Here is a 17,330-nt window from a genome sequence, read left to right on the forward strand (position 1 = left end):
GGGTAGATTTAGTTCCTTTCTGAGTTTTTCCCGAGGGGTAGGTGCCTTTAATAGAGGGTATTCCTCAGCGTCTAGATCATCGGCCATCAGAGGCAGAGGAGGTAGAGGTGCAGCAAGGAGAGGTTCTGCTCGTCCAGCAGACAAGCCCTCCGCGTGACATAGTTCTTCAGGGGGAGTTTCAGGTGGGAGCACGTCTTCTTCAATTCAGGTATCAGTGGTGGAATTCCACGACGGATCTCTGGGTTCGAGGAGTTGTGGCCCGGGGCTACGTCATAGATCTAGCCCACTCCCCCCCTCACAGGTTCTTAGTCACTCCTCTCCCCTCTTGCCCCCTAAGATGTGTAGCATTTCAGGAAGCCGTGCAAAAGCTCCTGTCTGCTCAAGTTATAGTTCAGGCCCCTCCTCCACAAAGGGGGCAAGGTTTTTATTCAAACCTCTTCCTGGTGCCAAAACCAGATGCATCTTTCCGGCCCATCCTGAATCTTCGGTCTCTAAACAAGCAGCTGAGGGTTCAGAGATTTCGCATGGAATCTCTTCGCTCTGTGATAGCAGGGATAGAAAAAGGGGAGATTTTGGCATCGACATCAAGGATGCCTACCTACACGTCCCGATCTGGGAAGGACATCAGAGTCTCCTTCGGTTCGCAGTAGGAAAGGCGCACTTTCAGTTCAGGGCACTCCCCTTCGGCCTGGCCACCGCTCCCAGAGTTTTTACCAAGATCATGGCAGTCATGGCCGGTCTGTTGCGCCAGAAGGGCATAACAATTGTCCCTTACCTAGATGACCTGCTATTGAAGGCACCGTCTGCGGTCCTTCTATCCCAACAGATTCAGACTGTTATGCAGTTTCTGCAGAGACAAGGTTGGGTGTTGAATTTACCCAAGTCATTGCTGGTGCCAACTCAGCGGATGCGCTTCTTGGGGATGCTTTTCGATACTCAGTCTCTGAGAGTTTATCTTCCAGCAGAAAAAGTCTTAGCTTTGCAGGCAAGGACCAGAGCCATGCTGAGGAAAAGGAGTGTCTCGGTTCTCAGTTGCATGAAGCTCCTGGGGACAATGGTCTCGGTATTCGAGGCAGTTCCTTTTGCTCAATTTCACTCCCGTCCACTTAGGGAGAGATCCTGCAGAAGTGGTCAGGGTCTCAGAGGAATTTAGACAAACAGATGGTTTGTCTGTCCACAGTCACAAGACTATCTCTGGTCTGGTGGACGTCCCGATCCAACTTGGAGAGAGGCCAATCCTTACAGGTATGGTCTTGGACTCTAGTCACAACAGACGCCAGTCTGTTGGGATGGGGGGAGTAACAGGAACCCTGAGGCTTCAGGGTCTCTGGTCCCCTCAGGAATCACGTCTTCCAATAAACATTCTGGAGCTCAGAGCAGTATACAAGACACTGATAGGAGCACAGGAATTTCTAAGAGGAAAACCTCTTCAGATTCAGTCCGACAACGCCACCACGGTAGCGTACATAAATCATCAAGGGGGCACTCGCAGCGCGGCTGCAATGCGAGAGGCCAGACGCATACTAGCGTGGGCAGAGCATCAGGTCCCCAGGATTTCAGCCATTCACATTCCGGGGTTGAAGAATTGGGAAGCAGACTTCCTCAGCAGACACACCCTTCCTCCCGGGGAATGGGCTCTAAACAGTCAGGTATTCTCCTTACTGGTGGAGCGTTGGGGCCGTCCGGAGATAGACCTGATGGCGTCCAGTCTGAACCATCAGGTGCCGCCCTACGGCGCAAGAGCACGAGACCCAGCTGCAGAAATAGTAGATGCCATGTCAGCTCCTTGGCAGTACCGGATGGTGTACATTTTCCCGCCCATTCCAATGATTGCGCGGGTGCTAAAGAAGGTGAAGAGGGAGAAGGTTCCCGCGATTTTCATAGCTCCATTCTGGCCACGCAGAGCGTGGTTCTCAGATCTGCTATTGTTAGCAGGAGCTCCTCCATTTCGGCTTCCCATGCAGGCAGATCTTCTGGTTCAGGGTCCATTCCTTTACCAAGGTTTGGATCAGCTGGCTTTGACGGCCTGGCCAGTGAAACCCTAATACTTAAGGCTAAGGGTTTCTCTCAAGAGGTCATAAACACCATGATTAGGGCCAGGAGGCCTGCGTCGTCTTCCATTTATTATAGAGTGTGGAAGACGTATATTGTGTGGTGTGAGTCTAAGGGGTTTCATTCCTCAAGATTTAAGATTTCCCGTGTCCTGGATTTTCTTCAGGACGGGGTTCAGAAAGGTTTGCGGCTTAGTTCCCTTAAGGGGCAGATATCCGCCCTTTCTGTTTATTTTCAGAAAAAGATTGCTAAGGATGCAGATATCAAGACATTTTTGCAGGGTGTGTTGCGTATACAACCTCCTTTTTGCCATCCTGTTGGTTCTTCGTGCTCTTTCTAATCCTTCGTTTGAGCCTTTACAGTCTGTTGACTTGCGGTATCTTACGTGGAAGACAGAGTTTTTGTTGGCCATAGCTTCAGCACGAAGAGTGTCTGAGCTTGGGGCACTCCGATGTGACCCTCCTTTTCTTATTTTTCACGCAGACAGGGCAGTCCTTCGGACCAAGCCGTCTTTTGTTCCTAAAGTGGTTTCTAGATTCCACCTAAATCAGGAAATTGTTGTCCCTGCTTTTAAAGCAAGGAGGGACTCTTCAGAAGGGTCTATGCAGCATTTGGATGTGGTGCGAGCTCTACAGATTTATGTAGATCGTACTGCGCAGGTTAGAAAGACCAGAGATCTTTTTGTTTTATATGATGCCAATAAAAGAGGCTGGCCTGCTTCAAAGCAGTAAATTTCTCGGTGGATTACGTCCATGATTCGTGAGGCTAATGTTTCAGCTTCTCTAGCCGTTCCGCAGTCTTTAATGGCACATTCTACTAGGGCAGTGGGTGCCTCCTGGGCGGCTAGGCACGGCGCGTCAGTAGAACAGTTGTGTAGAGCGGCAACTTGGTCTTCCGTCCACACATTCACAAGATTTTATAGACTTTGCATGGGCTTTGCATCGGCTGATGCAAGCTTTGGTCGCAGCATTATGCGTGCAGCTGGTCCAGAGCATTCAAACCCTTGAGGAAGCTTTGGTATATCCCCAATGTCTCGCAGTGTCCCCCAATGGCAGGGAAGAGAAAATGGGATTTTTACTCACCGTAAAATCCGTTTCTCTGACTCCATTGGGGGACACTGCGCACCCTCCCTTGCTCTGTATATAGTTCTGTGTGTGGAAAGTTTGATTAGGGTTCTTTATTACTAGGACCTGTCTAGGTTATGTTTCCTGCTTTAGTTCACTCTTTGTTAGTCAAAACTGAGGATCTCTCTGGAGAGGAGGGGCATAGCAGGGGAGGAGTCCAAAGGTTTAACAGTTAAAGTGACAAGAACTCCTGAGCCCACTACTATACTCCAATGTCTCGCAGTGTCCCCCAATCTATAGGAAAATAGATTTTTTTATTCATAATATTAAATGCCACAAGTTGCATATCAGTCCAATCAGTTGTGAAAAGAAAGAAAACCTGTGTGACAAGTGTAGGCAAACCTCTCAAGGAACAAGGGATATAAAATATAGGATGGTAATTTGGGTCAGATTTTTTATTCAGAATTGGAGTAATAACAGCATACTGCTTGCATAATAATGGAAGTGGGAGAGATTACATATAGTAGTTAAGGCTGGCTGAGCACAGGAGCCAGTGAATGACTGATTAGTTAAGGGCAATGGGGATAAGTTCAAATGAACAGATGCTGGAGGAGATGTTATGGACTTCATTTATAAAGTAGGGTTCTTTATTACTAGGACCTGTCTAGGTTATGTTTCCTGCTTTAGTTCACTCTTTGTTAGTCAAAACTGAGGATCTCTCTGGAGAGGAGGGGCATAGCAGGGGAGGAGTCCAAAGGTTTAACAGTTAAAGTGACAAGAACTCCTGAGCACACTACTATACCCCAATGTCTCGCAGTGTCCCCCAATGGAGTCAGAGAAACGGATTTTACGGTGAGTAAAAATCCCATTTTTTCTGCAAAAAGCTGTAAAATTAATTTTATTTTTTCCTGCAGTTCTTTTTTCACCTTTTATATATCTTTTACTGTACTTTTAATCATCATTATTATTTTTTTTGAATGGTACAGGTGGTCAATATGACTCATTTGGGAATCTCATTCACTGGTGGACTGAGGACTCGTACAGTAAATTCCTAAAGAAAGCCGAGTGCATTGTTGACCTATACGAAAACTTCACTGTGTACAACCAACGGGTGAGAACAGAATAATTTGTTCATCTTTAAAGTTACATCAGCAATTTCTGAAAATGTCTCCGAAATAAGTACCATTTCAAACCTACTAATACAAATCATAAAATGTATTTAACTAGTTATGTAGAGCAACTATTCAAAAGCAACAAGATAACTTTAATATTTCTCCTACAGTATCCCCATTTTAGTTTGTATAATTAAAATTGTTTGTGTTCATTAAAATGTTTCAGAAACAAGGCTTAATTGAAAGACAGCTGTTTTTAAGTGTTGCTAGATGGGAAATTGATTCAACATAACAGCAGATAACATTTTAAAAGTTGCCAGGCTATAGTAGAATTTCAGGTATTTGAAATTGCATATACTCTTTCTAATAGTCTGCCCATACATGGGAAAATCTTGTCACTCAGCCAAAGTGCCAAGCAGCTGGACCTTGTCAAATTTGGCTATACGTGTGTGGGCACAGCTAGTGCACTCAGGCAGTGACCACATAAATGGTGAGATCAATGTCATTGCCCAATTGTATTTTCTTCTATTTGGTGAACATCTGAACTTTCCTGATTCCAACCAATTAGGTCTGATATGGCCTAAGCGGCTGCTAGAATTGCTGAGTGCATGGGCTTGTGATGTACATTCATAATGACTATTAATGCTTCTCACATACCTACTAATGTCTGTAAATTGGCACTATTTATATAGATTTTCCTACTACTGTAAATGTTTACTTTGAGCTATTTTAATATGCTTAAGTATTTATTGAACCTGTCTGAGCTCATGGTACACATATACCAATTTGAGTTACCATGCCCTACATAACAAAACATTCTCTAATTTTCATCCATTATTTAAACTCTATGTAAAGGGATGTGTCTAAGGTATATGGCAGATCAACCTGCTTCTACTATTTGATTTAGGACTGTCCAGATACAAATTACTTTTGGATATAAATTTTCCTCTTTTTGTATTATAAAATGGATATACCTGTCATATTAGTCCTCTGGATATAACTCCCTCAATCTGTTTTGCAATTTACATGACTTTATATTAGATACACAATCTTTTCATGTTCCTAGCTTGATTTAAAAATAAAAGTATATCTCTCCTCTATGTGCAGTGCTATGTACCGAAAAACAGTGGTCTTTGCTATGTTTATATTAGTGTCCTTTCTTTTTTATTATTTAAATTATTGAATTTTATTATTTAAAGGATTTAAATTCCCGCACTGCAGAGCGCCACTGGAGGAAATCTCGTTCCTATCCTGATTCACTATAATTCATCCTTTCGTCTTACAGCACTGCCCTTTCAATTCCCAAATAAACATTCTTCAAATCTCTAATATCCACCCAGTCTTCTAACCCACATTGCCTCAACTCACTTCTCTGCCCACCTGCACCTCCTCCTCCTTCCTCCCTCACTGCCCATGATTTTGCCACCCATTTCAAAGACAAAATTGACACCACTCAGTCCACTTACTCTACCCACCTTTACCTACACTCCCCAATTCACCCATGATTCATTCTCTCCAGTATCTGAAGACGAAGTCTCTACACTGATTTTATCATCTCACCCTACAACCCCATTTTCTCCGCTCCCTCTCCTCCACTGCTTGCCCACCTCTAACTCACCATTTCAACCTGCCTCTCTCCACTCGCACATTTACATCCTCCTTTAAACATGCGCTCATCTCAACTATTCTAAAGAAACCATCTCTCGATCCAGCCTCTCTCTCCAACCACCGCCCTATTTCTCTCCTCCCCTTTACCTCCAAACTACTTGAGCATTTAGTGTACAAACGCCAGTCTCGCTTTCGCTTCTTTCATTCCATTTTCGATTCTCTGCAATCAGGTTTCCGCCCCCAACATTGCACTGAAAATGCTCTCACAAAATGACCAATGATTTACTTACTGCAAAATCTAAGGGTAATTTATCCATACTCATTCTCCTAGACCACTCTGCTGCTTTTTATACTGTTGATCACCCACTTCTGCTACACACCCTTCACTCCATTGGTCTTTGTGACACAGTTCTTTCCTGGTTTATTTCCTACCTATCGAACCGCTCTTTAGTGTTTCTACCTCAGGCACATCCTCCCCTCCACTCCCACTATTTGTTGGGGTCCCTCAAGGCTCTGTTCTTGGGCCTTTACTTTTTTCATTGTACACCTTTTGTCTTGGGGTACTAATTCACTAATTTGGCCTCCAATACCACCTCTACGCTGATGACACCCAAATCTATATGTCTTCCCCTGACCTCTCTCCTTCTGTACTATCTTGTGCTATCTCCACATGGATGTCCCAATGCTACCTAAAGCTCAACATGTCCAAAACTGAGCTTATTATCTCCCCACCTGCTAGAGTCACCACTTGCCCTCAGATCGACCTCACTGTCAATAACACCACAATTTCCTCGGTCTCCCAAGCTCGCTGCCTTGGTGTCACACTTGACTCCCCCCTCTGCTTTATTCCTCACATCAAGACTCTCTCCCAGTCCTGTCGATTCCACCTTAATAACATTGCCAGAATATGCCCTTTTCTTACTCAAAATGCTACCAAAACTCTTATCCATTTTCATATCATCTCCTGTCTTGACTATCGCAACCACCTGCTATCTGGCATTCCTGACACCCATATATCCACACTTCAATCCATCCTAAATGCTGCTGCAACACTGTTCTTCCTCTCTCAGCGCTCCACATCTGCTGCACTACTTTGCAAACGCCTACACTGGCTCCCTGTGTCTTCCAGAATCAAATTCAAAGTACTCACCCGTACCTGTAAAGCCCTCAACAACACTACCCCTGCATACATCTCAAATCTCATATCAAAATACTCTCCGTCCCACTCTCTTAGATCTACCTCTGACCTGCTCCTTGTCTCATCTCTGGTAACCACCTCTCACTCACGCCTACAAAACTTCTCCCGTGCTGCTCCCTGCTTCTGGAATTCTCACGGCTCAATCAGACTTTCCCACAGCCTTCATATCTTTAGAAGCTCTTTGAAAACCCATCTCTTTTTTAGAGGTGACCTTGTCTTTGATAACACTATTTACACTAATGCACCCTCACAACTAGCCCAATCTCCACTCTGAGCCGAAAGCTTGTAAGTAAGTTCAAGTGGTTCCTTCGTTTTTTGTAGAAACAGGGAAATAGTCAAACAACCAAATATGCTAACAAGTATTTAAAGCATAAATCTGCATTTGTAATGTGTGATGAGTAACTTCTAAATTGCTCTATGAATAAACAGAGCTGTTCGGACATCATTGCTAATGTAAGATAGTACTGGCTGTCTATTATAGCATAGCAAAATATAAAAAAGATTAAAACTATAACTTGTTCACTTTATGCACATGGTTTTTTTGTAAAGCAGTATATATTAACAAACCAGTAGATAAGAGCTCAGTACCTTATAATACACCTTACCCACTCAGTAACTTTCTATATATCATTTGGCAAAGCTTGTTTTTTGGAAATCTGATGAGCAGTTGTATGTTGTAGTTATATGGGGCATATAATTACAGAACAGCTCAAAGACTATATTAGGTAACTGGAATATATTCAGCATATCTATGATGGTTGAATCTCCTTATGGTGGGATTTATGAGCATAGATTTACATATCTGGAGCAGATAGACAGGTTGGTATCAGTCAGGGGAATAATATGGACCAGTGTAGTGTTACTAGAGCTCCCAGGGCCATTGGCTAGCGTCCTAAATGTTCTTATTGTATCCCTAGCTTTCTGTGACATAGAGATTCATACTGCGCTCTTGTCTACAGAAATATAGCTCATTGACTATCTTTTCAGGTGAATGGAAGATTAACATTGGGAGAAAATATTGCAGACATGGGTGGCCTAAAGTTGGCATATTATGTAAGTATCTTATGAACCGTGCAGTATAATTATTTACAGTTTTTCTGCCAGCATGCTCATTGCTTCCTCACTATGTGTATGCTACCTGTGATATCACTATCTATTTGATTTGTTCTGGAATGTACTGTACATTTTCTAGGCGTACCAGAAGTGGGTGAGAGAAAATGGTCCAGAGCGCCCGCTTCCTCGTCTGAAATACACACATGATCAGCTGTTCTTCATCGCATTCGCACAGGTCAGAATTAGTAACACCTCTAGTCTGTAAGTAAACATAAATTTGGTAAGGTTAGTTTAATATGGATAGAGCATGGTTACAACTTGCACAACTTGCTGCCTCTATGGATAGATTGTTTTGGGCTTGCAGTGTAGATGCAGTAGCACTTCAAATGGTAAAAATCCCAAGCACATTTATACTCTGTATTTTAGTATTTTTTGGGGTAATATCATTTTGACAAGTGTTTATTTAGCCTTTGTAGCTATGCAGATATTGACAGTGAAGAGAGTAAAATATTGAAATACCTCAATGAGCTGCCATAGCACTGGCTCCTGATTTGGTATCATGCATTTTATCTACTTTTACTCACAAAACAAATAAGCATGAAATTCTGATTCGTGAATAATTATCTAAGTGGCTAAGGATATGCTGAAAGGGGAAGACTGAGGGGTACATCTATCAAGCTGAGAGTTTTCCGACGGGTTTGAAAAGTGGAGATGTTGCATATAGCAACCAATCAGATTCTAGCTGTCATTTTGTAGAATGTACTAAATAAATGATAGCTAGAATCTGATTGGTTTTTCAAACCCACCGGAAAACTCTCAGCTTGCTACATTTTCCCCTGGGAGTTCCTCCCTCATCTGCTCAGTTTGGTTGGAAACTACTTAATAAATCAAATTACTTAATGAAGTGACTGCAGTCTTACAAAATACGTTGGGGCTGAGTCATTAAGGAGAGCAAGGCAAAAAAGGAGTAAATTTGATCCTGGACAAACCATGTTACAATGCAAGGGGTACAAATTAGTTTATTATTTTGCACATAATTTAAATATTGGCTGCTTTTTCAAGGAGCACACAAATACTTGATAGCTTTATTTTTATGCTAAAATTTAAAGTTGATCAAGGACATGCCCTATCCAAAATTTAAATCTGTCCCCACATTATAAATTTATCTCCCCCTCAAATGCAACATGGTTTTGCCAAGGTGCAAAGTTACTGCTTTTTTTGCTTTGCTCTCCTTAATGTCTCAGACCCATTGACTCATTTGCAAATCGCAAACAGCCGAAGTGCTGCATACAAACCTCTGTGGTGGTCTCAGAAGTCTGTATTCGCAGAAGTATGATTAGGTTCTCACCAAAGCATATGGGTTTGAAAGCTTGTGGTACTTGCAGAGCAGAAGTTTGCTCCAGCTGATGAGATGACTTAGGCGGAATAAGAACAGACCCTGCAAAGTACAGAGTTGCACCAACATTTGAGGAGCAGTGCAAAAAGAGATTTCCTTTTGCAGAGCAATATTATTGAAATAAAAATAAAGGGGTGGAGAGACATTTCTAGAAGTAATGCTGCTTTGCAGAAGGGCCCTCAGCCATTACACTCTACATTTGATTTCCCCCCAGCTCTGTGTAGATGGAGATCTAGGTATATTACTTCACATTCATGATTATTAAATCCATTAGTAAGGCTAAATAGGTTTTATTCAGTGGAAGGGGAGGTTGGCCTTTGGATGTGCCATTTACATTTGTGCACAGTGCAGCTCTCTACATTCTCTCACCTCTCTGTACATTGTAGGCACACTTCTAGTTCGTGGCAGTGCCTCTTGATGGGAATAAGCAGGCAACCTAATATACACTCCATGTACCATCTAGGCACATTGCTGCTAAACCGAGGTGTGTTGTTGTGCGCATCTGGTAAATGAGGTCCGGGATTAAAGATATGAGACACACAGACTTTAAAGCAGGCACGTCAGTCCACAACCAAACGTGCACTCTGGGTTCATTCCCTCTAATCTGGTGCTTAGTGAATTCTATCTGGCTACACCAGTTTCTACTATAAGCAGTATGTAGAATTCAGGATACAGCACAGACTTCTTGTCCCTTCGTATTAGGATTGGAAGTCCCTGCAACCAGTGTAGCTTTCGCTGTGCTACTTATCGCTGTAAGGAACACATTAAAAATAAGTAAGCGATGAAAGAACCAAAGTGTAGGCAATCTCTACAATCTGATAAAGAGTGTATTTCTCTTTGACATGATATCTGGGTTAGTCCTTACTTTTAAAATCCACTATTAAATCTCTATGTATCAAACAAAACAGGCCAAATCAATGAGCACTCTTTCTCCTTCTTATTCAGAACTGGTGTATAAAGAGAAGGTCCCAGTCCATATACCTGCAGGTCCTGACTGACAAACATGCTCCTGAACACTACCGGTATGACTAATACACATAAGTTACTTGCAGGAACCATTGATTTGAAGACTCCTAACTGATGATATCACATTGTGTTTGTCATCTTAAGCTTCATTGTCTTATTATTGACAGTACCCGGTCAGTTAGTAGTAGAAGTGGTAAGATGCAAACGTTATGTTGATATAGAAATGTTAATGTCACATCACAAAGAAGGAGAGATGTGTCTCCTTGGAATACATATCATGTATTGATGTCTATATCAAAAGAACTGAATACATTTATTGATTGTATGAATTTGGCATATATCAGTTTGTGGTGGACAGATCAGACTTTATTCATGTCATTACTTTTTGTATCAATCTATTTTTTATATGGTAAAATTTTAGCAACATTGAGGTCCGTTTTAAGATCGGAGCTATAAGTGCATTATCACGGCCACGAGCCATCCATGCATGCTCCTCTTCCCTTTGTCTCATTTTTTGCTTACCTAGAGTACTGCACTAAAGTACTGTACTGAATGGACTTTCATGTTTGCACTGCACATAAACTGATGCTTTCAATTATATGGCTGTCTCACTAAAATAAGCATCTGCTCCAATAATGATATCTAGCTCCTGTGATGGTGACTTGGATAGGTTGAACTAAGTGTATACAAAGGTCTTTTATTTTCTTGTTCTCTTCTCTTCCTTTCTGCCCCTCTCTTAGGGTTATGGGTAGTGTCTCTCAGTTTGAAGAGTTTGGAAGAGTATTCCACTGCCCCAGGAATTCGCCTATGAACCCGGTTCAGAAGTGTTCTGTGTGGTGATATATAGAGAGCTTTGCGGATACTAGCTCCACCCACATCACAGCACAAATACTCCTCACGCCTACATCAGGAGAAGAATGTCTGAGTGTGCCTTCTACGCCCATGGACAATGGGTTACTGAGCCTTTTACACCCATATCGTGTGGGGTCCTTGCCAACCCAGAAAATGGCTTGTAAGGATCTTCACATTTCAGAGTTACAGAGTGGCTCACACCATGGACTTGTTACTGAGCCTGCTGATCACCCAGAGAATGAATTATTGGGCCAATGAGGCCCCCAAGGAATGGGTTACTTAGCATTTGAAATCATCTGTACATGGGTTATTTGGCCCTTGGCACTAACAGAAGATAGGTTTCTGGGCCCTTGCAGCCCACAAAGAATGGATTGCTGAGCCATTTAAATCCACAGTAAAGAGCCCACTGACAGCCAAATAAGATGGACTTATGGGCCCTCGGCTTTCGCAGTAGATAATAAACATGTGTGTAAGATCTTAAAACACAAAAGACTACTGAGCCGTTGTCACCCATGTTGGATAGGTTGCTGAGACCTACATATTTATATAGGAGAGCATATTGAGCACCTTATAACCACAGAGAACAGATTACAACACCCTTTACATCCTTAAATAATGATAACCAATTTCTTCACATCCACAGACTGCAGAGTAATAAATCCCTTCATATCTACTAAGAATAGATTGCAGAACTCTTCCCACCTACAGAGAATGGGTAACTGAGCCTTACATATACACAGAATATGTTGTTAATATTTCTATATTATATATTATTGCCTATATATTATAGGTAATATTCATTTACTAAGATATTCTTATATGTAAATTCAATGCTACTGTGATGTTTACTTCCAGAAATAATGGGCTGCAAGCCATTCACCCCGAGTCATCTAGCCAATAGGCAAATCTAGAACAGATTAATGTAGCTATCCACTACTTTGGGAATTTGTTTCCTTAACTTGATTTTGATTAAAGTAAGTAGTGCTAAGTAAATGTCATTATGTCCTCTATTATTTTCAGCATGATAGTGGTGAAATAGCAGTGGTATATACATAAAATAATTTAATAGAATAATTTTTTATGTGTATGTTTTGCTTAAAATAGGTTGAAGATTTATCATGTTTTTACACTATTACCTCACTGTTTCCACAACACCGTGGGCCCTATTCATTAAGTCACACAAAGTAAACCTAAATTGTGTTTTAAACTGCGCATATATTCGGCATACGCATATTCGTATTCAACTACAAACGGAGCTGAAGAAATGTCTCTAGTTGAATACGGGTCTAGTTACGTTCTGCTCTGACAGACTTAATACACTGCCGGATATGTCCAATACATGGAATCTAAAGTCCCAGTATAAGGCACAGAAAAAAAAAATCACTTATCTTCCACCTGCTCCCTGGGTGAGCTCATTAGCTCCTTTGGCCTCCAGTGCCACTTTTATGCCGATTACACCCAACTCTACCTCTCTTCTCCTGACCTCTCCCCATCCCTCATTGCTAGGGTGTCCGCCTGCCTCTCTGTCATCTCCTCTTGGATGTCCTCCAGATCTCTAAAACTTAACATCTCTAAAACCAAACTTATTATCTTTCCTCCATCTAGAACCCTCTCCCCCCCTAACCTCTCTATCATTGTTGACAACTCCATTATGTCATCTGTTCCCCAACTTCACTGCCTTGGTGTCACCCTCAATTCCTCTCCTTTGCCCCCCACATCCATTCTCTTGCCAAATCCTGCCACTTTCAGTTACGCCACATTGCTCGCATTCGGCACTTCCTCTCTCAGGGCGCTACTAAATCTCTCATCCACTCCCTGATCATCTCTCGGTTGGACTACTGTAACCTTCTCCTCACTGGCCTCCCCCACTCTCATCTCACTCCTCTTCGTTGTGTACTTAATGCCGCCTCCAGGCTCATCTTCCTTTCTTGCCGCTCCACATCTGTCTTCCCCCTCTACTGTGCCCTTCACTGGCTCCCCTCCCCCTACAGAATCCTTTTCAAGCTCCTTACCCTCACATTCAAGGCCCTTGCCAACTCCACTGCTCCCTACATCTTCAACCTCCTCTCTATTCACACTCCTTCCCGACCTCTGCGATAGGCCAATGACCAGCACTTCTCCTCCCCTCTGATTACCTCTTCACACTAACGTATTCAAGACTTCTCCCGTGCTGCCTCCTCCATTGGAACAATCAGAACCTCTTCCAATCTTAGCAGTTTCAAACAGGCATCAAAAACCCACCACTGCTTAAAAGCCAATCATTTGCCTAACTACCCACCTGTCAGCTACCTCTCCCTTTCCTCCTCCTCACTCTGTTCGACCCTGTCCCAATTTCGCCTTCCCTATGTCTTCAGTTTGTCCTCTTTCCCCTTAGATTGTAAGCTCTTCTGAGCAGAGTCCTCTCTCCTGCTGTTTCCACCACTTTTTACTCTGCTCTACAGCTACTATTCCCACCTCCTTCTTTAGCCTTCTACCCACCAACCCCGCTCCTGCTTTTCACTGCTTCTTTTCTAAAGCTCTTACCTGTTGCTGCGCCCAGACTCCTGGGCACACCATGTCTCCTGCTGTGCTGCCTTTCCCACTGTCCTGACTATCCCTTACACTTTCCTTAGCTGTGCTCTGAGCTCCATCAGTTATTGTGATGCTTGTTTATTGTACTGTAATGTCATTCCTTGTACTGTCCTATTGTTTGTTCCTGGACGGCGCTGAGGACACTTTGTGGCGCTTTACAAATGATAAAAGAAATTAATAATTTTCTTCACCTGTTAATAATATAGTTATTAATGAAAACATTTTAGACAATAAATCACTAAAACTCGGCACTTACACCTGCCCTGTAGCAGGTGCAAGTGATACAATAGAAAAACACGTGAAAAACACTAAGAGATCTCCAAAGTTTGAATCGGATGCTGTTGCGTGCCCTTGAACTTGGCACTGCCTTACTGAACATTGACAACATGCATATGCCCATTCCCCTCACCATTCCACCCATGCAATCATAGGCTGTCATAGGTGTCCTTTGCGCACAAAGCTGAATTGGACGTTAATGCATGCACTGGCGTATAGTCTATTTCTGGGCATGCACAGTGCCATTTTATGCAGAATACGGCACATATCCGCATTTATGTTCCTTGATGAATTAGGCCCTAAATGTTTTCCATTTTCTTGTGCATTACATAATTGTCTTCACTATGCTACACCATTATTCTGTCTTCCACTATAACATTTGTATTTAGTTATTTGTCACAATATTTTGATGAATACTATTATTGCCTTCAGTTCACTGAATCATGATCTCCTTTCACTAGTGCATCATTATTTTCATGACACTAATTAATTATCCTCTTGCATTATCACTAAATATTAACAATTACCATCTCCTTCCACCACTGCATCATTAAGCCCTGAATGTGCAGGCAAACTCACAACAAAGTCCAACTTACTTCAACTTTAAGACATCCCCCTTCATTAATATTTATGTCTATATCATACAATACTTCTCAGTTTAGCCTCATGTATTTGTAAAGAGTTTCTTATTTCGGAACTGTGTATAAAACAGGGTCTTGGACAATTGATGGCTAAGACTGAACTGTACCTGAACTGAAATACTTAATTGACCATTATGTGGAATTACTTTTGAGCACTTTGAATGAGAGAGAGAGAGAGAGAGAGAGAGAGAGAGAGAAAGAGAGAGAGAGAGAACGAACATTTCACTTAAATACAGGGGAGTCATTGGTAGTAACACATACAAGTATTAAAGTAATGTGTAGCTGATATAGGGGTAAATGTATTAATGTCCGGATTCTTCAACTCTGGCGTGTTCAGCATCTTCGGCGATTAAATTTAAAGCGGCGCTGCATTGCAAAGGGAAGTTTTCCTTTACAAGGCAGCGCCGCTTTAAAATCTAATCGCCGAAGACGCTGAACACGCCGGAGTTGAAGAATCCGGACATTTATACATTTACCCCATAGTGTTAGTTGGCACAAAATGAATATACTGTGGAGTATCATGGTAGCATGGGGATGGGCAAAGTATGCACAAAAGTAATGCAGAAATAAACAATAGATTTAAAATAAGTCCAGTCTGGCATTTTATTTTATTTTTGTATCTGATGTTTTCTTAACCCCTCTGCCAGCTCAAGAAAAAAAATCACTTTTATGAATGTTTGAAATCCACGCAAGTGAATGGAGAGGCATTTTAGGAGGACATTAGAAACGTTTGCCAGCTTCCAAATTTCTTCAAATACGCTTCCAAAAATGCTTTTGTGGGTGTAGCCTAATGATGGTTGTATAGGTTGTTGAGGGATGCTTGGGTTAGCAGTGCTTGTGATGCTAAGGGACACACTTTCTGAGAAAAACTGTACTAAAGCCATTGTCATCAGATATGTATTTACATTGTATAACTGCACTAATAATTTTTTGGTTGCAAGAGCTTTTGTGCATCTTTGTTCCTTTGAGCAATGTTGGTAAACAACCTACATAGAGTTGTCCAAGGTCCTGTTTTATATACTGTGCATACATGACGGCAATCTTACTGTTCTACTTATGCAAAACAATGTGCAAATATTAGAACCAGCAGATGCTAAACACACTAGAATGGAACATTGTACCACAATATTATATTACAACAGAGCCTGCTGGAAAGTTGTTATAGCCAAGTGTTCTTATCCATGTACCTGGCCAAACTGGAATGCATGTATATATCTGCAGCTAAAATAGGCAAACTGTAAAGTCTGTACTGTTGGTGTCACACTGCGTACAATAACGTATTTGGTAATCACTACATTGTTAAATATGGAAATATAAAATAATGGGTGATTCAATGGAAACTGCAGTCTAAGGCGCATGATTGTATAACACCACATTTGTGTCCATTGGGATTACTGAATAAAGTTCTTATTTTTTTAACCCGATTCTTTGATTGTGTTCACATGACTATGACGAACATCAAATTGAATTGTATAGACAACAGCAAATGTAAGTATAACCTTTATTAGCTCAATGTACTATGACACAATAAAGAATAAGGAATGAAACTGCGGTCATAGGATTTTTAGCTTAACATTGTAGTTATTAAACTTTTCCATGGCTAACATTGGAAAAGATCTGCAGGAGTTATCTAACTGGTCATGATAAGTGCATTAGTAGTCTGAGCCCTACAAAATTGCTCATTTCACCATAAAGCAAAACGTGGGGCTGTCCTGTGCAAACTGGAATACATGGTAGTGAAAGTCATCATAGTTGAGTAGGCACTGTCCTAGTTAAAGTGCAGTATTAGTGGATATTTTGGGTCTCATTTAGAGTGAAGCGTAGTTTGCATCTTGAACATATATGTAAAATACGGGACTAGATACACCAGTCATAATCAACAGCTTGACTGACTATTGTTTAAAATGTGTGTATATTAAAAAAAATAAAAAAAAATGGAAACCACAGCATAAGAATCCCCCCCCCCCCCAAAAAAAACAACTAACTTGGATGACGAAAATGTGGGTCAACCAATGCAGCTAGGCAGGTCCCACCAAAACAAGGAAACAGGAAGCATGGTGAGCCCATATCAGAGTGGGGCTCATGGGGTTGATTTTCATAGGGATATCAGGACTGCAAAAAAGAAAATAAATACATTCAGCCCCCCCCCAGGAAAAACCATCCCAATGTTGATATCACTGGGGCTCTTCCCAGTAGCCCTGGCAGTGGGCTTTGGTGTAGTGATGTAAACATAGTAAATAATTGTATGTTAATTGGTGGCACTACTGGTCCCAGGAAGCCCTGTCAATCGTTAAGTTTGTAGGCATGCTGGTGCAGAACTACAATTGCCAGCATACCCATGGCTGCCAAAGCGTACTGGCTCTTGTAGAATTACAAGACCCTGGCATCCATGGACTGCTAGGATCTGTAGTGCCTCATTGTAAAATAAAAGAAATAAACACACAATGTATAAAATTCCTTTATTTAAGATAAGAACTGACCCACACCCGGCGTGTTAAGCGTCTTCGTCGATTAAATTTAAAGCGGCGCTGCATTGTAAAG

General features: G+C 41.8%; 1 protein-coding gene across 1 annotated transcript in view; it reads left to right on the top strand.

Moving 5' to 3' along the window:
* Positions 1-14,944, top strand: part of ECEL1 (endothelin converting enzyme like 1) — an 83,440-nt gene extending 68,496 nt beyond the window's left edge. Inside the window, exons 14-18 of the mRNA XM_075202356.1 lie at positions 4,103-4,227; positions 8,022-8,087; positions 8,227-8,322; positions 10,429-10,505; positions 11,190-14,944. Of these exons, the coding sequence (XP_075058457.1) occupies positions 4,103-4,227; positions 8,022-8,087; positions 8,227-8,322; positions 10,429-10,505; positions 11,190-11,289 (464 nt within the window). The 3' untranslated portion in view covers positions 11,290-14,944. The remainder of the gene's footprint in view (positions 1-4,102; positions 4,228-8,021; positions 8,088-8,226; positions 8,323-10,428; positions 10,506-11,189) is intronic.
* The last annotated feature ends 2,386 nt before the right edge of the window (positions 14,945-17,330 follow it).

The sequence above is a fragment of the Mixophyes fleayi genome, chromosome 3 (assembly GCF_038048845.1).
Source record: "Mixophyes fleayi isolate aMixFle1 chromosome 3, aMixFle1.hap1, whole genome shotgun sequence".
Lineage (NCBI taxonomy): Eukaryota > Metazoa > Chordata > Amphibia > Anura > Limnodynastidae > Mixophyes > Mixophyes fleayi.